Source organism: Somniosus microcephalus, chromosome 30, assembly GCF_052327205.1.
Source record: "Somniosus microcephalus isolate GS21.2 chromosome 30, FLI_Smic_1.0, whole genome shotgun sequence".
NCBI lineage: Eukaryota > Metazoa > Chordata > Chondrichthyes > Squaliformes > Somniosidae > Somniosus > Somniosus microcephalus.
The window spans coordinates 16,282,572-16,302,273 of NC_141016.1; the positions used below are offsets into that span (position 1 = coordinate 16,282,572).

Consider the following 19,702-nt stretch of genomic DNA (forward strand, 5'->3'; position numbering starts at 1 on the left):
TTCCAGCAGGAGTCAATGAACAATGATCAGGAATGGAAACCCTGGCTGATATCTCCCCTTTCTAGCCCAGCGCTGTTGAGGACACATGTATTGTGCCAAATGCTACCAGGCCAAGGATCGTACCTTGGATTGCCTAGTCTGTATGGTTTAGGACCCTACCATGTGGGAGCAACTGTACACTCTCTAATTCAAGGTACTCAATGTACACCTAACCCTCTAGGTATTCAATGCCAGGTACACCTTTTAAGTTAATTCACTCAAACAGAAAGAAGTGCTTAAATATTGCAATTTACTTTTTTGGAACCCTCTGCAGTACCTGTTCTCTTAGAGTCAGTGGGTGAAGCTGCGACAAAGATAATGAGCTGATTCTGACCTGAGCCTCTGAAAGTATGACATTACCCTTGCCTAGGAAGCAGACGACAGTAAAGCCGTCATAACGGCAATAACTATCCACAAATGTGCTAAGATATAGAAGGCTGCTTTCGGTCATGAGCACGCACTGTATCTCTGGTGAGGACTTCTGTAAATCCACTCGCTGCTAAAGCGACTTTGTTGAAAGGAAGTGTCAACTGTTGCCTTCCTATCCCTATCCAGTGGTCACTTTCTTCCGATCGCTTGCCAAAGCTGTCTCTTGAAACATCTGTGAATCTTCCTTTCTACCCTCTTCTATCCTTATGGTTCAGTTGTCTACCCTCCTGAAAAGGAAGCTGACATTTTTGCCTCATTTTTCCTTTCTAACTCTACTCTTGATGATCTCGGCAAAGAACCACCCACTATTGCTCCACATTGCTCTATCAGTATTTATCTGTGCCACATCTATCAGATCCCCCACTCTCTGGACAGTAATAAGGCTTCTGGTCCAGGTGACATGTTTCCTATTGGGCTCAAGTCTTGGACCTTTCCCTGTTCTACACTATTCATTCTCTATTACTTTCCTTCTCCTTGGAAATTTACTCATCATCACCCTATCCCAAAGAAAGTTGATTCCTTTATGCTTCCAACTAGTGTCCCTATTGTGCTTACATGAAGCTCTTTCTAAAGTTAGGAAGTTGTTGTTAAGTTGAAATTACCCATGTCCTTGAAGGTTCATGATTTCTGGTAAGACTTTCATTATTACCGTCCATTGGTGGTCTTATTGCCTAACCTGCGAGCCTCTGGAACTCTGCCCTTAAACTCTTGGGTGATTCTTTGTCATCATCTCTAAAGCCTTGGACAGGATCTGTCACTGTGCAATTCTAAACAAGGTACCATCATGCAGTTGCCCATCTAAACTATGCTCAAGCTCTGTTACTTTCAGATAGCTCTATGTATGCTACAGGTAATCATTCATCTTCTGATTCTTTTAACATCAACTCATTGATTCTGCACAGCTCTGTCCTCTTTTCCGGCCTATTCCTTCTCCATATCTGTGGCCTCTTCCACTCAGCACCATTTTTATCTACTCTGTTGCTTATCTTTGCACTCTGCACTCATCACTGAACCATGGCGGTGCCTGAACCTCCTTTATCTCCTTCATGCCCTTTGGGACAATGGAAGTCTAGATATGTTCAGTTCTTTGAAGGCACGCTTACTTGCTGGATCTGGAAAGCCATCACTTTTGCCTTTTGATGGCTTCACCTTGGTTCTTCTTTATTTATAGAAATTCTTGGGCTCACACCTCCCTCTGACCTCAAATGGAATTCCCATATCTCCTCCATTGCTAATACTGCATCTGGAGAGATCAGTTTCATCTTCATGTCACACTTCTCCCCTCCTCCCTATAAAGTGGAACTCTCTATAAAAACGTTTTCAAGACTTGCATACCGCTCCCATATGTCTCAGACTCTTGCATAGAAGAAAAAGCTTGTTATCTATCAGGCAATCCTCCTGTCACCTCCAGGCTCTAACTGTTCTCTCTCTATCATACCCTTTTTTGGTCTGTCATTTTATTGATCCAACTATGATGCTTCTATGAAGAGTCTTTATTTTTCTTGTTTTGCTCCAAACAGATCATCCTGAATGTTCCCCCTCCTTCTTCTGTCCTCTCTCCATTCTCAACCGCCGCCCCCCCGCCCCCATCCTCATTGTGTTGAAACAAAACTTATTGCATTGTTTCCCAGTCTAACTCATTCTTTCTTAGATCCTCAAACCTGTAGCCCTTCTTCGTACCTCAGTACTTGTCTCTTGGTGCATTCCTTTAAAACCCAAGCTGATGCCATCTAACCACAACATCCTGATTGTCCTCGTTGTTCTGGCAATAGAAGTGGGAAAAGAAGATGACGCAAATCAGAAAATCAAAACACCTGAGGCTTTGACCCTTCACCTAGGTTCCTCGATTTTAAGAAATCTTTAAGTTAGATAGGAGTTGCTACCTTTAATGTGACAGGAAGCATAGCTGTAGCGGCAATTAAAATCAGGCACTAACTTCGGTTTTAACAGGAACAGTACTTAATGGCTCAATATCGGCAGTGATATGGGATTGAAAATAAAGTAGTTGCGTACACTGAAACTAGGAAACCTTAGCAGGGATTGGTGTGTGTGAGATAACGTTATGAGAAGAGCACTTTTTAGACAGATGCACATGAAATGCTGTGTAAATGTACTGGGGAGCAAAGACATACAGACCTCACTCTCCCTCCATCCCCCATCCACATTATTGTCGAAGATTACATTATTGTTCCAGGATGTTTGTCTGTTGCTATTCATAATATACACTCACTTTATTTTGCACCGGGGAGTTATTTTTCTTCCAACTCCTCATTGAGTTCTCCAAGCCACACACCTCGTCTGTCCAAATGGGTAGGCGTGTGGCCAGACCTCCATCAATGCTGCACTGGCCCAGCAGCTGGACTGTGCGTCAGAGTGGCCGACTCCCTTCCCCTCCGTCCGAAGGAGTTGCTCATTTTTGCCTATCTTTATTCATCTATCGAATTCTCTATTACTGGTCGACAAACAGGGTCAGCACTGGTTTCTGCCAGGCTACAGGGAAACGCATTGCGGACTAGATTGCAAAAAGGGTCACTTCAGCTGTAATATTCCTTGGAAGTATGGAAGTATTTCTGGACATCTTTCTGCTCAGACGTCATTGTCAGACTTTTGAACCCTTTGCTCGGCTTTTTCATGGAAGGGCTTGGACCCAAGCTATGTTAAGACAGGTTTTCTTTAGCAAAAACCTGCCTAAAGGAGGTTAGTTTCTTGAGGCAGCCCCATGCTGAGTGCAGGTCAGTGGGGAGAGGAATGGTAATTACAGTCGGTGTTGCTGTTTCACTGAGACCCAAACAACAACAACTTGTATTTATATAGCACCTCTAACATAGTAAAACGCCACCAAGGCCCTTCACAGGACTTTTATCAAACAAAATCAGACACTGAGCCACATAAGGAGATATTAGGGCAGGTAGCCAAAAGCTTGGCCAAAGAGGGAGGTTTTAAGGAGCATCTTAAAGGAGGAGAGAGAGGCAGAGAGGGAGAGAGAGGTAGCGAGGCGGAGAGGTTTAGGGAGGGAATTCCAGAGCTGAAGGCATGGCCACCAACGGTAGAGCGATTAAAATCGGGGATGCTCAAGAGGCCAGAATTAGAGGAGTGCAGAGATCTCAGGGGGTTGTGGGGCTGGAGGAGATTGCAGAGATCGGGAGGGGCGAGACCATGGAGGGATTTGAAAACAAAGGATGAGTATTTTAAAATCGAGGTGTTACTTAACCGGGAGCCAATGTAGGTCAGCGAGCAGAGGGGTGATGGGTGAACGGGACTTGGTGCGAGTTCGGACACGGGCAGCAGAGTTTTGGATGAGCTCAAGTTTACGTAGGGAAGAACATGGGAGGCCAGACAGGAATGTGTTGGAATAGTCAAATCTAGAGGTAACAAAGGCAATGGGCAAATCATGGGCCGTGTCTGGTTATTCAGACAGACACTTTGGGGGAGAAATCGAGTATAGCCCCGTTTGGGGCGCCAGCCTCGCCAGGGCGCTAAAAGTAGCGCCCCGGAAGCATTCGCGGCCACCCGCCGGAAATTGAGTGGTAGCACCCCAAAGGGAAGCGCGGCGCCACTGGAGGCACCCCGCATCCCTCTTGGGGCGCTGCGACTGAATATCGTGGCGCAACGTGCCGCAGCTCGTCGCGCTGCGGTATTGCAGGCCTTCCTCCCCTTCTTAAAGGGGAGGGGCTTTGTGCAGCGCGATCTGGGGCCCAGCTGGGCCCCCGAGGATCGCGAGTGCAGGCAAAAGAGCCCGGCACCGAGGAGAAGTGCCGGGCTCTTGGAATGCAGCCGGCACTCTGCGGGGGGTGGTTCAGGAGGCCGGGGATGGGAGCGCAGGCAGGTGGTGGCAGGTGGCCAACAACAAAAATGGCCATCCCGCACCTCTCCTTTAATTTGCGCCTCCCCGGCTGCAGGTAGGCCCCCCTGAACCGGTCGGACATAGCGTCCGGCGGTAAATCAGGGGGCGCGTCCAAATATCGCAGCCGGGGCGCTGCGCACACCAATGACGTCATCGGTGGCAGCGCAGCGCTAACGGCTAGCGCCACCACTAGCATCCCGCGGAATTTAGCGGGAGGCATGGGCAGTGCCGCGCCCGGGCGCCAGTTGGAGTGCGACCCACTTATCGCCCTCTTAAGGCGCTAACGGGCGGCGCAGCCAACTGAATTTCTCCCCCTTTGCACCTTGGTATTGAAAATCTTTTGCTATCTCTGTGGGGATGGCTTTTAAAAATCAGAACAAAGGCATCAAATGGGAATCGAGCAGCAGAATGCTGCAAAGGGAATGAACTGGTGTTCAGAGAGATTATGCTTTTAAATTGAAGTAGACAATCCATCAAAACCATCTAATGTGTTCTTTATTTTGTAATAGTGCACAAACAGAAGTTATACTGACTGCATCAAATGTCTCTCATCGTACTCAGTGTTTATGTTTTACCTATTGTGGATTAGAGCAATTTACGAATCGATCCCAATGTTATTGTGCCTCGGTCTACCTTTGGAACGGTTAGAGTAACAGGTGCGCAAGACACAGGATCCGGCCCAGATCACAAGAGAACTTCATGGTTACGCTCCCAGATCCCGCTACCGCACGGGACAATGGGAGTCAACTGCTGTAAAAAACAGATGACCGGATCGGTTAAGGGAGTGACTATCCTTCGATAAAGTACCTCATAATAGACTAATGAATAAGGTCAGAGAATGCGGAGTCAGAGGACAAGTAGCAGAACGGATAGCTAGCTGGCTTCAGGACAGAAAGCAGGGAGATGGGGTAAAGAGTAGCTATTCACAGTGGCAGAAGGTGGGTAGTGGTGTTCCACAAGGATCAGTGCTGGGACCACTGCTGTTCACAATTTACATTAACGATTTAGACTTTGGAATCAAAAACACAATTTCTAAATTTGCGGGTGACACCAATTGGGGGGGATAGTCAATACTGAGGAGGACTGCAACAAATTACAGGAGGACATTAATAAACTTGCAGAATGGGCAAATAATTTGCAAATGAAGTTCAACACAGGTAAATGTGAGGTATTACATTTTGGTAGGAAGAATTGGGAGGTCACTTATCACTTGGAGGGTGCAAGTCTAGGTGGGGTAGAGGAACAAAGGGATCTCGGAGTACAAATACACAAATCACTAAAAGTTGCGCCACTGGTTAGCAAGCCCATTAAAAATGCAAACCAAGCACTAGGGTTTATTTCTAGAGGGATAGAATTGAAAAGTAGGGAAGTTATGCTAAACCTGTATCGAACCTTGTACTGTGTGCAGTTCTGGTCGCTATATTATAAAAAGGATATAGAGGCACTGGAGAGGGTGCAGAGAAGATTTACAAGGATGATGCCAGAAATGTGAGGGTATACCTATCAGGAAAGGATGAACAGGCTGGGTCCCTTTTCTCTTGAAAAAAGGCTGAGGGGTGACCTAATTGAGGTCTTTAAAATTATGAAAGGTTTTGATCGAGTGGATACAGAGAGAATGTTTCCACTTGTGGGGAAGAGCATAACTAGAGGCCATCAATATAAGATAGTCACCAAGAAATCCAACAGGGAATTCAGAAGAAACGTCTTTACCCAGAGAGTGGTGAGAATGTGGAACTCGCTACCACAGGGAGTGGTTGAAGCGAATAATATAGATGCATTTAAGGGGAGGCTGGACAAACATATGAGGGAGAAGGGAATAGAGGGTTACGCTGATAGAGTTAGATGAGGAAAGATGGGAGGAGGATTGAGTGGAGCATAAACACTGGCATGGACTGGTTGGGCCGAATGGCCTGTTTCTGTGCCGTATATCCTATGGAATCCGATGTAACCAAGTAGCTATCTGTGCCACACCTGAATTCGTAGCAGTCCTGGTTAGCTTACAGACGGAGAGCTGTCTTTGAACATTATTGTAATGGCAGATATACTTGTGTGGGGAAACATTCTTTGCAATTGATAGCCTGTGAGTGGCTGCTGATCTAATTTAATTATGATGGATAGAGTTCCCTAACGCTTCTTGGTTCAGTATCCCTTCAAAATATGTTGGATGACATATCTGAGGCTGACTAATTCCGAAGCCAGTCAGAGAGTTTAAAGCCAGCAGAGAGACTGAACTAGACCTGACTCCACAGTAGCATTTTGCCATGTAAGTAATGAGTGGCTGTGATTTGAGTTTATGTTGAGAGGCAGGGCAGAGAGGAGCGTCTTTGTTGTTTTGATGCCTGGTGTATGGGAGCAGTGACATGTCAGGAACCGTGCTGCCACCACATGTGTTGCTGCTGGATTTCCAGTGAGAATTAAGGAAATCAAGTGGAGCATAAATGCCGGCATGGACTGGTTGGGTCGAATGGACTGTTTTTGTGGTGCATATTCTATGTAATATATATCTGAAATCTCAGAGGTCAGGAAAATTAAATGAAATTCTGTCATTTAACAGCCTGTCCCACAATCCAGAAACCCGTAACAAACACTATTACGGAAAGTAATAGTACGCATCACTATCATAAAAAATACCTACAGTTATCTTCTTTCCCAGTTTCTTCCTCCCATGTATCTCCATAGTCGTATATTTCATCCGGTTCGAGCTCTCCTGGTTGTACTGAAAAACACACACGGCCTGTTTTTGAGTTGCATATTCTATGTAATATATACAATAGCAAAATACTGCGGATGCTGGAAATCCGAAATAACAACAGAAAACGCTGGAAAAACTCAGCAGGCCAGGCAACATCCGTGGAGAGAGAAACAGAGTTAACGTTTCAGGTCGATGACCCTTCGTCAGAACTGGAAAAAAGCAGGAAATGGAAAGCAGGTTTAGGGGCTGGGAAAAGGGGGAGGGGATGAAAGAACAAAAGGGAAGGTCAGTGATAGGATAGAAAGCAGGAGAGATTAAGAGACATTGAGAGACATTAAGAGACATTCAAGGCAAGAGGAGGTGGTAATGGGACAGGTTAAGGAACAAAGGATGGCACTAGATGAGGTATGAATTGCGCTGGCAGAATGAAGGACAGCTGCCACGTGGGAGGGAAGAAAAAAAGGCCAAACAAAAACTGGATAAAAAAAGAAAATATATATATGTGATAGGGGCCGAGGTTATGATCTGAAATTGTTGAACTTGATATTGAGTCCAGAAGGCTGTAGAGTGCCTAATCGAAAGATGAGGTGCTGTTCCTCGAGCTTACGCTGAGCTTCCGTGGAACAATGCAAGAGGCCGAGGACGGCGAGGTCTGAGTGGGAATGGAGCGGTGAATTAAAGTGACAGGCCACTGGGAGCTCGGGGTCCCAATATGTGTCTGAAATCCCAGAGGTCAGGAAAATTAAATGAAATTTTGTCATTTAACAGCCTGTGCCACAATCCAGAAACCCGTAGCACACTATTACACAGACAGAAAGCAACGATACGCATCACTGTCATAAAAAATACCTACACTTACCTTCTTTCCCAGTTTCTTCATCCCATGTATCTTCATAGTTGTATATTTCATCCGGTTCGAGCTCTTTCGGTTGCACTGAAAAACACACAGAATCCATCTTATGCTGATTTAATCGCTACCTGGCAGCCCACAGTATTAGCAGCACCAAGGCAGGAGCTCACTGTCGCAGCAAAGGAGATATACTCCAGTCTCACTCACTGCTGTTCACAGCTCTGCAGGTCGTGTTGGGAATGGGAGTGTCACATTCTCTTCCTACAAGCAATGGACACCTCGCCACTGTCAGCTGTGGCTCAGTGGGTAGCACACTCGCCCCTGAGTCAGAAGGTTGTGGGTTCAAGTCCCACTCCCAGAGACTTGAACACATAAAGCTAGGCTGACACCGCCAGTGCAGTGCTGAGGGAGTGCTGCACTGTCGGAGGTGCCGTCTTTCAGATGAGATGTTAAACCGAGGCCCTGTCTGCTCTCTCAGGTGGATGTAAAAGATCCCATGGCCCTATTTTGAAGAAGAGCAGGGGAGTTATCCCCAGTGTCCTGGCTAATACTTATCCCTCAACCAACATCACTAAAACAGATTATCTGGTCATTATCACATTGCTGTTTGTGGGAGTTTGCTGTGCGCAAATTGGCTGCCACGTTTCCCACATTACAACAGTGACTACACTTCATTAGCTGTAAAGCGATTTGAGACGTCTGGTGGTCGTGAAAGGCGCTATATAAATGCAAGTCTTTCTTTCATTCAGTTTCAACTGTTCCAGTTTACCAACTGCAAGTTAAAATTGTGACCTGAATAAACCAGAAGAGGCTCTCTTCACAAAGAACTGAAGGTTGGAAAGCTAAACTAAAAAGCAATGGCGCCGGAAAAGCATAGCAGGTCAGTCAGCACCTGGAAGAAAAGTAATACTTTTTGGATGGAGGCCCTTCAATGTGAAGTTCAGATGTAAGGTCCCACCAAAACGTTAATTTGCCGTTTCTTTTTCCAATACTGACTGACCTGCTGTGTATTTCCAGCAGTTTCGGTTTTTATTTCAGTCACTCTCCTGGGTTAATCAGTTCCTTTATGTTCCCCTGCTTTTAAATCACTTACAGTAAATAATCTCTTGTATGGTGCAAAAAAGATTTATACGGATGATACCAGAAATGCGAGGATATACCTATCAGGAAAGGATAAACAGGCTGGGTCTCTGTTCTCTTGAAAAGTGAAGGATGAGGGGTGACCTAATAGAGGTCTTTAAAATTATGAAAGGTTTTGATAGAGTGGATACAGAGAAAGTGTTTCCACTTGTGGGGAAGAGCAAAGATGGAGGCCATCAATATAAGATAGTCACCAAGAAATCCAATAGGGAATTCAGAAGAAACTTCTTTACCCAGAGAGTGGTGAGAATGTGGAACTCGCTACCACAGGGAGTGGTTGAGGCGAACAGTATAGATGCATTTAAGCGGAGGCTGGACAAACATATGAGGGAGAAGGGAATAGAGGGTTACGCTGATAGAGTTAGATGAGGAAAGACGGTAGGAGGCTCAAGTGGAGCATAAACGCCGGCATGGACTGGTTGGGCCGAATGGCCTGTTTCTGTGCCGTATATAGAAACATAGACGATAGGAGGAGTAGGCCATTCGGCCCCTCGAGCCTGCTCCGCCATTCAATGCGATCGTGGCTGATCATCCAAATTCAGTACCCGGTCCCTGCTTTCTCCCCATACATCTTGATCCCTTTAGCCTTCTTGAATATATTTAATGAATTGGCCTCTACTGCCTTCTGTGGTAGAGAATTCCACAGGTTCACCACTCTCTGGGTGAAGAAATTCCTCCTCATTTCTGTCCTAAATGGCCTACCCCTTATCCTTAGACAGTGACCCCTGGTTCTGGACTCCCCGACCATCGGGAACATCTTTCCTGCATCTAGTCTGTCCAGTCCTGTCAGAATTTTATAAGTTTCAATGAGATCCCCTCTCATTCTTCTAAACTCCAGCGAGTACAAGCCCAATCGTCCCAATCTCTCCTCATACGTCATTCCTGCCATCCCAGGTATCAGCCTGGTGAATCTTTGGTACTGAAGTCTGTCCGATGGGCAGATCACGCTGAAGCTTTTTCAGTGAGCAGATTAACACATGAGCTGATCCATGTAGTGGGATCTCTGTGGCAGTCTTCAATCAGCCATGTAACTGCAATGCTATGAGCTTATGCTTGCTGAAGCTGCGTTAGACCAAACAGGCACACAGCAGATTACTTACACTCTCCATATTCATCTGGCTCAACTTCTTCAATCTCCAACTCAAACTCTAGCTCCTTCTCAAGTGCTGTGTCATCAGGTTTCTTTGGTTTTTCCTCCGGCCTGCTCCACCCATCTGTAACAAAGAGCAAGATTTGGTTTGAAGTATTTCAAATGTAAGAATCTTTGAATTTCCCCAGAGGGGCTGTACGTAGACTTCACCACTTCCCAGGGAAATGAGGACACACAAATACCCAGAGAATTGATGGCGTGGATGAACAGTGGCCATCCATGTACTTTTATTTGGGATTCACTCGACCAGCAGATTAATGGAAGAACATCAGTCTTTTCTCAGTTGGCCTGGCAACATAGAAACATAGATGATAGGAGCAGGAGTAGGCCATTCGGCCCCTCGAGCCTGCTCCGCCATTTAATGAGATCATGGCTGATCATCCAAATTCAGTAGCCTGTCCCTGCTTTCTCCCCATATCCCTTGATCCCTTTAGCCTTAAGAAATATATGTAACTCCTTCTTGAATATGTTTAATGAATTGGCCTCAACTGCCTTCTGTGGTAGAGAATTCCACAGGTTCACCACTCTCTGGGTGAAGAAATTCCTCCTCATCTCTGTCCTAAATGGCTTACCCCTTATCCTTAGACTGTGACCCCTGGTTCTGGACTCCCCTGCCATCGGGAACCTCCTTCCTGCATCTAGTCTGTCTAGTCCTGTTAGAATTTTATAGCCAGCTAGGGGGATCATACTCCGTGATTAACATCAGGAGCAAAGGGATTGGTTCGTTGTCCTGGCTCTTTGAGAGTCATCGAGTCAGAAGGTTGTGGGTTCATGTCCCACTCCAGAGACTGGAGCACAAAGATCTAGGCTGACACTAGATTGAAGAGCATGGGAGTTCTCCCGGCGTCCTGGCCAACAATTATCTCTCAACCAACACCTATGATCCAGTCATTTATTTCATTGCTAATTGTGGGAGCTTGCTGTGCGCAAATTGGCTGCCGCGTTCCCTACATTAGAACGGTGACTGCACTTAAAAAGTACTTCAAGGCGCTTTGGAACGGCCTGAGGTTGTGAAAGGCGTTATATGAACACAAGTCTTTCTATTGAAATGTTGCTGCATTTGAACAATGCTTCTGAACTTGGTGCTCAACCCAATAATCTATTGATAATACAGTACTTCAATTTGCTTCTATTTTCATAGCGCACAGAAGGAGGCCATTTTACTCATCACACCTGTGGCATTGCAAGTTCCTTAACTGGAGCTGTCTACTCCAATCCCAATTTTCCCTCCCCTTTTCAGTATCCTATCAGATGTTTCTTTTTCAAATATTTAGCCAATTCCTTTTAAGTGATGTTATGGTCTCTGTCTCAATAGCCGCTTGTGCTCTGTTCTTCCAGCGATCGTCCTCAGCCTGTGCTCTTTTGTTACTGATTCTCCAACCAATGGAAACACACTTTCACTAGTTGTCCTCTGAAAAAAAAGTTCATAATTTGGAAAAGCTGCTTTAGATCCCTCTTAACCGTTTCTGTTTCAGTAGAAAAAGGCCCAGTTGTTCTAGCTTTTCTTCATAACTATTTTGTATGATTTTATATTTTTTTAAATCTAAGCGTTCAGTTTCAGTTAAAATATTTATACTGTATCCACTAATTTTCTGGGGATCAAGAATAAATATACAGGCAAAGCAGGACTTCGAAGCTGGATAGGCTGAGTGCGTCTTATGTTTCTTTGAAATACTGCCTCAGGTTGATCAAAAGATGGCTACCCTCAAACCGTCAAAAACTAATAATATTATTTTTTTAAGTATCTGATCTTGGGACACAAAGGATGATTCATCCTGCACGAGGTTTTCTGGAACTTGCATAACAGTGCAGGCTGAGGTTCAGACACTATAAATTAGACCGTTTTTGCAAAATTACTTCCTGCCATTTTTTTCCCCTTAGATCTTTGGTTAACCCCTCCAACGCCAGCTCTCCTCACAAGGAGCCATTACAGGAAACTTTCGATTTACTGGCACCTAAATAACCGGAAATCTCGGTTAACCGGCAAAATTCAGGAGTAGGTTCAGGTAACTTTTATTACGTGCCTTCCTCCATGTGTTACTGTGCAAGGGTGTGGCTGCAGCTGTTGCTAAGCTACAGAGACACTTGCAACTTGTGGCCATTGTTTTGAACCTGTTACTAAGCAACAGGGTTTGTTACTTTGAGAGCTCCGTATCTTTTACTATAGCTTTCGGTTATCCGGAATTTTTGATGAACCGGCACCACGTCGGTCCCGTCCGTGCCGGATAAAAAAAAGTTTCCTGTATTACCATGCCTGTGTCCACTCAACAATGGGTTAATGTTACACTGCATTTGTATCCATTGTCGTTAGTGCTAATGGGTGCAGAGGTTTCCGTTTAGTAGCTCTGCACTTTTTGTTTACGTGGGGGTGGGGGGGAGGAAAAATGTTGTTTTAAACACACATTCGTCCTTGTCTTCATCTATTTTGTAATCATAATTCTCCCCGTACGACTCCGTTGGAATTTCTGAAGCTTCTGTAGGTTCAGCTGTAAAAGGGAGAGAAAAAAAATCAGATTGGAATACTTGGCATCCAAGAATGGTATTAACTGAAGTGCGCAGAGCACAGCAAGGTGACAGGCCCTTATACACACCAAGGAATCTCAGAAATAGAATCATACAACACCGAAAGAGGTCATTCGGCCCATTGTGCCTGTGCCAGCACTTTGAAAGAGCTCTCCAGATAGTTCCATTCCCCTGCTTCTTTCCCCATATCCCTGCAAGTTTTTCCGTTTCAAGTATGCACTATTATGAGCTAAACCCTAGAGTGTGGAGAACGACTCCCGACTGCCAAAGTGGTGATAAATATATTCCTTTGAGCTCAAGCCTGTCGTCAGCCTGAATTTATTGTTGAATTCTTCCCATTTATGCTTTAAGTTCAGCTCTGCTTCGGCCTTTATTGGGCTCTGTAGCCACACCACACCTCCTGTGGGTGTCGTAATGGTTCTCATTCAATCGGAAATCTTTGGGGGTGGAGTACAACTTTGGCGGGGTACAACCAGGTGATGGCGAATCGGCTGCCCGTTACACACCCGGCCCCAGTCATCTCCAGGGGTTCCTCCTTCCCCTATTAGAAAGTCAGCGTCAGGTCTTTCTGTGGGTTCTCAGTCTGGTTCCTACATCTGCATTAGATCGATTTTCCTTTCCAGTGAAATCAGGTGTAGAACGGGCGACTGGTTTGTTGCCGCACGTTTTGCACTCCTGCCATCATTGAGTTTCACCCCCTTTGTCTTTTACTGGCCCAATTCACCACATGTGCAATCTCTCAGAATTTCCCATTTCTCATTAGTTTCCATCCATTCCCTAGCTATCTTTCTACATCCACATCATGTTTCTCAGCCGTAAGAACAGAAGGGAAAGGGAGGAAAAACAAGAAAACGACCCTTTGGCCTGGCAAAGCTCACCTTCTCGTCAGAGGGTGGAATGGCCCAGCCTTCTGATGTAGCCACACGTCATCTCTCAATCATAGTGGGATAAGGTTCAGGTTGCCCTTCCCTTCCATGGACAACTAGAGAGATTGTCCATGAGATGAAGGGAAGCTGAGGAGCCAATGAACATAAGAACATAAGACGTAGGAGCAGGCGTAGGTCATTTGGCCCCTCGAGCCTGCTCCGCCATTCAATAAGATCATGGCTGATCTGATCTTGGCCTCAACTCCACTTCCCTGCCCGCTCCCCATAACCCTCAACTCCCTTACCTTTCAAAAATCTGACTATCTCCACCTTCAATATATTCAATGACCCAGCCTCCACCGCTCCCTGGGGAAGATAATCCCTAAGATTCACCACTCTCTGAAAGAAGAAATTCCTCCTGATTTCCGTTTTAAATGGGTGCCCCCTTATTCTGAAATTATGCTCCGTAGTACTAGATTCCCCCATGAGGAGAAACATGCTCTCTGCATCTACCCTCGCATCAATGCTCTTAGAATTGTGACTAATGGACCCTCCCTCCACCCAAGGTACTTAGAACATTGAAGTACTGTGGCACCTGGCTCCAATTGGAAGACTCCATGCACAGGTTTCCAGCTGGTATTCTCTCAACCTTTCTTGTTCTGAACAGCAGGGCCAATGCGATGCACCTACCTGTCTTCTCCACTTCTGTGATTTCCTTTTCCTCAGTGTAGTACTCTTTAAAAGGGGGTGCAGTGAATGGCTCGGTGGGGGTTTGAGTCGGCCACAGGTCATAAGCAACTGGAGAAAAGAAAAAAAAAACAGATTTCAGTTGGTTTTTTCCAGTAAGCTCTGCCCTCACCTTAAAGTTAGCTTTACTCTTGAAACACTTGGCTCATTCATTTACACCGGCCGTGCTCGGGAGTTCCGATTATCCCTGGTCCATTAGGTAAACAGCAAGATCCCAGGCAAGACTACGCATTGCCCGTTATATTTTCTGATGCAGCGTGCCTCATAAAACGTGCTGAATACTAGCCCATCTGTTTCCTTCGCCCCAGTAGTCTCCAGGGGTTCCTCCTTCCCCTATTGGAAAGTCGGCTTCAGGTCTTTCTGTGGGTTCTCCGTCTGGTTCCAACATCTGCATTAGATTGATTTTTTTTTTAATATGTGGAATAACCCAAAGGATTACATAAAGAGAGCTGGAACCTGTTCAGATCTGAATTTAAACAGATCTTTCCAATGATGTTTTGTTTCCTTTTCCCCAATGGTGACGGGGGGGGGGGGGGCGGCGGGGGGTAAGGCATTCGTTCCACTGTGAAACAGGACCAGGAGTCCACAGTGGTTCATATGTGACAGTGAAACTCTGTGCACTAATACCGTTGGAGAGCCAGCTGTCAGAAACCTGAAAAAGTAGTAACATCGGTTCTATTTTACCTGTACGATCTGATGTAAAGCGTTAAATGCAGGAACTTGACAAAGATCTGATATAAATGCCGAGTTAGCACTGGCAAAGGAACATTGTAATTGGATAATTGTTCAGTGCAGATTCAGTGATTGCTGTAATGGAAATTCAAATTGCTATAAAATGACACGGTTGTATAAGTCATTCTCTCGCACCGAGAGAGTTAACCCTTAGGCTGCCAGCAGCTCCAGTGAATTCTAGCTGCTCTAGCCAGGCCATTTAAAAAAAAAAAGACTTTCATCTTACACGCAGTGACGCTGAAACAAGCCCTAATAACAAGTAACTGAAAGGTCCAGCAGTATTACTGTAATGTTAACCCTACAAGTGTCAACCATGGATCAGTGGGCAGCACACTCGCCTCTGAGTCAGAAGGTCGTGGGTTCAAGTCCCACTCCAGAGACTTGAGCACAAAAATCCAGGCTGACACTCCCAGTGCATTGCTGAGGGAGTGCTGCACTGTCGGAGGTGCCGTCTTTCGGATGAGGCGTTAAACCGAGGTCCCGTCTGCTCTCTCAGGTGGGCATAAAAGATGCACTATTTTGAAGAAGAGCAGGGGGAGTTATCCTTGGTGTCCTGACCCAATATTTATCCCTCAATCAACATCACTAAAACAGATTATCTGGTCATTATCATGTTGCTGTTTGCGGGAGCTTGCTGTGCGCAAATTGGCTGCTGCGTTTCCCACATTACAACAGTGAAAGCACTTCAAAAAGTACTTCATTGGCTGTAAAGTGCTTTTGGACGTCCGGTGGTCATGAAAGGCGCTATAGAAATGCAAGACTTTCTTTCTTTTCCGAGAACAGTCAACAAGCCGAGCCCCAACCCCCACGCCGCCACCCCCCCATTATCTTGTCTGTGCACTTCTCACTCTGTGGAAGTCAGGTGAGCACAGGCTCAGACTCTTGCAACCTGCCTGCACTCACGGTCTTGGCCACTTGGCGGAGGTACTGGAGAGCAACGAGTGACAACAAGTTGAACTGTACCCCAGTGAGAGTCAGTGGTCCCAAGAGTAGAGGGGGACATAACTAACCAATAAAGTGGGCCACGGAGACAATAAAAATCACTTTACGTAAAAAGTGCCCTTACTTCTCTTGGTCCTATTTCTGCTCTTTCCCATTCTCTTCTATTTATTCGTATTTTGTAATAGCTGAAAGTCTGCTGATCGACAGGATTGTACCACAGAGGTGACTGACTCAGCTTTTGATACGATTTATTGAATCAGAGAATGGTTACAGCACAGAAGGAGGCCATTCAGCCCATCGAGCCCGTGCCGGCTCTCTGCAAGAGCACTTCAGCCAGTCCCACTCCCCCACCCTTTCCCTCTACCTCTGCAATTTTTTTTCCTTCAGGGAACAGATATGTAGGCAAATCTCAGAGAAATGTGCAAATAATAGGGTAATAATAATGGGGGATTTCAACTTCCCCAATATTAACTGGGATAGTCAAAGTGTGAAAGGCTCAGAGGGTGTAGAATTCTTAAAGTGCATCCAGGAGAGCTTTTTGAGCCAGCATGTAGAAAGTCCTACAAGAGAGGGGGCGGTACTGGACCTAATTCTAGGGAATGTGGCCGGCCAAGTGGAAAAAGTGCTAGTAGGTGAGCACTTTGGTGACAGTGACCATAATATGGTGAGATTTAAGGTGGTCATGGAAAAGGACAGGGATGGGCCGGAAATAAAGGTTCTAAATTGGGGGAAGGCCGATTTTAATAGGATAAGGCAGGATCTGGCCAAAATGGACTGGGATCAGCTACTTGTAGGAAAATCCGCATCGGAGCAATGGGAGGCTTTCAGAAGGGAGATTGAGATCATACAATGGCAACATGTTCCTGTAAAGGTCAAGGGTGGTTCCAAAAACCACAGGGAACCTTGGATGTCAGGGGATATACGAGAATGGATTAGGAAAAAAAGGAGGGCTTTTGGCAGATACAAAAGGCTAAAGACGGAGGAAGCCCTAGAGGAGTACAAAAAGTGCAGGGGGATACTTAAAAAAGAAATTAGGAGATCAAGGAGGGGCCATGAAATAACACTGGCGAGCAAAATAAAGGATAATCCTAAGATGTTTTATAAGTATATTAAGGGTAAGAGGATAACTAGGGAAAAAATAGGGCCCATTAGGGACAAAAGTGGCAATCTGTGTGTGGAGCCGGAAGATGTAGGAGGGGTTCTAAATGAATTTTTTGCATCTGTTTTCACGATGGAGGAGGACGATGTAGACATAGAAATAGGGCGGGGGGACTGTGATATGCTCGAACATATTAACATCGAGAGGGAGGAGGTATTGGCGGTTTTAGCAGGCCTAAAAATGGATAAATCCCCAGGCCCGGATGAAATGTATCCCAGGCTGCTGTGTGAGGCAAAGGAAGAGATTGCGGGGGCTCTAACACATATATTCAGGACCTCTCTGGCCACAGGGGATGTGCCAGAGGACTGGAGAACCGCTAATGTAGTACCATTATTCAAGAAGGGAAGTAGGGAAAAACCGGGGAACTACAGGCCAGTGAGCCTAACATCAGTGGTAGGAAAATTATTGGAAAAAATTCTGAGGGACAAAATTAGTCTCCACTTGGAGAGACAAGGATTAATCAGGGATAGTCAACATGGCTTTGTCAAGGGAAGATCATGTCTGACTAATTTGATTGAATTTTTTGAGGGGGTGACTAGGTGTGTGGATGAGGGTAACGCAGTGGATGTGGTATACATGGATTTCAGTAAGGCCTTCGATAAAGTCCCGCACAGGAGACTGGTCAAGAAGGTAAGAGCCCATGGAATCCAGGGTGCCTTGGCACATTGGATACACAACTGGCTTAGTGGCAGAAGGCAGAGAGTGATGGTCGAAGGTTGTTTTTGTGACTGGAAGCCTGTGGCCAGTGGGGTGCCACAGGGATCGGTGCTGGGTCCCTTGCTGTTTGTGGTCTACATTAATGACTTGGATATGAATGTAAAAGGTATGATCAGTAAGTTCGCGGATGATACAAAAATTGGTAGGGTGGTAAATAGCGAGGAGGGTAGTCTCAGTCTGCAGGATGATATAGATGGGTTGGTCAGATGGGCGGAACAGTGGCAAATGGAATTTAACCCAGAAAAGTGCGAGGTGATGCACTTTGGGGGGACTAACAAGGCAAGGGAATACACAATGAATGGTAAGACCCTAGGCAAGACGGAGGGGCAGAGGGATCTGGGTGTGCAAGTACACAGATCCCTGAAGGCGGCGGAACAGGTGGATAAGGTGGTAAAAAAGGCATATGGGATACTTGCCTTCATTAGCCGAGGCATAGAATATAAGAGCAAGGAGGTTATGATGGAGCTGTATAAAACACTGGTTAGGCCACAGCTGGAATACTGTGTGCAGTTCTGGTCGCCACACTACAGGAAGGATGTGATCGCTTTGGAGAGGGTGCAGAGGAGATTCACCAGGATGTTACCAGGGCTGGAGCGCTTCAGCTATGAAGAAAGACTGGGCAGATTGGGTTTGTTTTCCTTGGAGCAGAGGAGGCTGAGGGGGGACATGATTGAGGTGTACAAAATTATGAGGGGCATAGATAGGATGGATGCTGAGGAGCTTTTTCCCTTAGTAGAAGGGTCAATAACTAGGGGGCATAGATTCAAGGTAAAGGGCGGGAGGTTTAGAGGGGATTTGAGAAAGAACTTTTTCACCCAGAGGGTGGTTGGAGTCTGGAACTCACTGCCTGAAAGGGTTGTGGAGGCAGGAACCCTCACAACATTTAAGAAGCATTTGGATGAGCACTTGAAATGCCATAACATACAAGGCTACGGACCAAATGCTGGAATATGGGATTAGATTAGACAGGGCTTGATGGCCGGCACGGACACGATGGGCCGAAGGGCCTCTATCCGTGCTGTATAACTCTATGACTCTATGACTTATCCAATTCCCTTTTGAATGCCACGATTGAGTCTGCCTCCACCACCCTTTCAGGCAGTGTACATCTGCAGCAAATACTGGAGCACTATTGCTGGCTCAGTTAATCTCATTGAAACATGTAAGATTCTGAGGGGGATTGACAGGGTAGATGCTGAGAGGTTGTTTCCTCTGGCTGGAGAGTCTAGAACTAGGGGGCACAGTCTCAGGATAAGGGGTCGGCCATTTAGGACTGAGCTGAGGAGGAATTTCTTCACTCAGAGGGTTGTGAATCTTTGGAATTCTCTGCCCCAAAGGGCTGTGGATGCCTGAATCATTGAGTATATTCAAGGCTGAGATAAATAGATTTTTGGACTCTAGGGGAATCAAGAGATATGGAGATCGGGCGGGAAAGTAGAGTTGGGGTCGAAGATCAGTCATGATCTTATTGAATGGCGGTCAGGCTCGAGGGGCCGTGTGGCCTACTCCTGCTCCTAATTCTTATGTTCTTCAGGCTCAGTAGGTCAAACCAAGCAATACCAAGGGACTAACACGGCAGACCACAGGGCAGCTGTGTTTTACTCTATCAGGAAGGTCTACGATCGGTCACTTGCTTTTTGATTGTCCTGTGATGGAGTAAGCACAGGAGTTTTGCCTTGGCAGCATTAGGGTTAGTGCTGGATCTGTACTGAATCGACAAGTAACTATGTCCACTCGTAAACATTGTGCCGCCTTTGATTCTGTTTGATCCTGATTATACTTACATATTTCCAGGCCTGTGACAATTTCTTCTGGCATTTCCATGACAGGCTCAGTTGGAATTTCTGTAGATCAGAAATAACCAAAAATCAA

At 45.9% G+C, this 19,702-nt stretch overlaps 1 protein-coding gene across 1 annotated transcript in view; it reads right to left on the reverse strand.

Annotated features, from left to right (window-relative positions):
• LOC147097958 (inactive carboxypeptidase-like protein X2) overlaps window positions 1–19,702 on the reverse strand; it is a 185,900-nt gene that overhangs the window by 152,334 nt on the left and 13,864 nt on the right. Inside the window, exons 3-8 of the mRNA XM_085971060.1 lie at window positions 19,615–19,674; window positions 14,224–14,331; window positions 12,547–12,630; window positions 10,095–10,208; window positions 7,864–7,938; window positions 6,948–7,028 (exon numbers count right to left, since the gene is read on the reverse strand). Of these exons, the coding sequence (XP_085827186.1) occupies window positions 6,948–7,028; window positions 7,864–7,938; window positions 10,095–10,208; window positions 12,547–12,630; window positions 14,224–14,331; window positions 19,615–19,674 (522 nt within the window). The remainder of the gene's footprint in view (window positions 1–6,947; window positions 7,029–7,863; window positions 7,939–10,094; window positions 10,209–12,546; window positions 12,631–14,223; window positions 14,332–19,614; window positions 19,675–19,702) is intronic.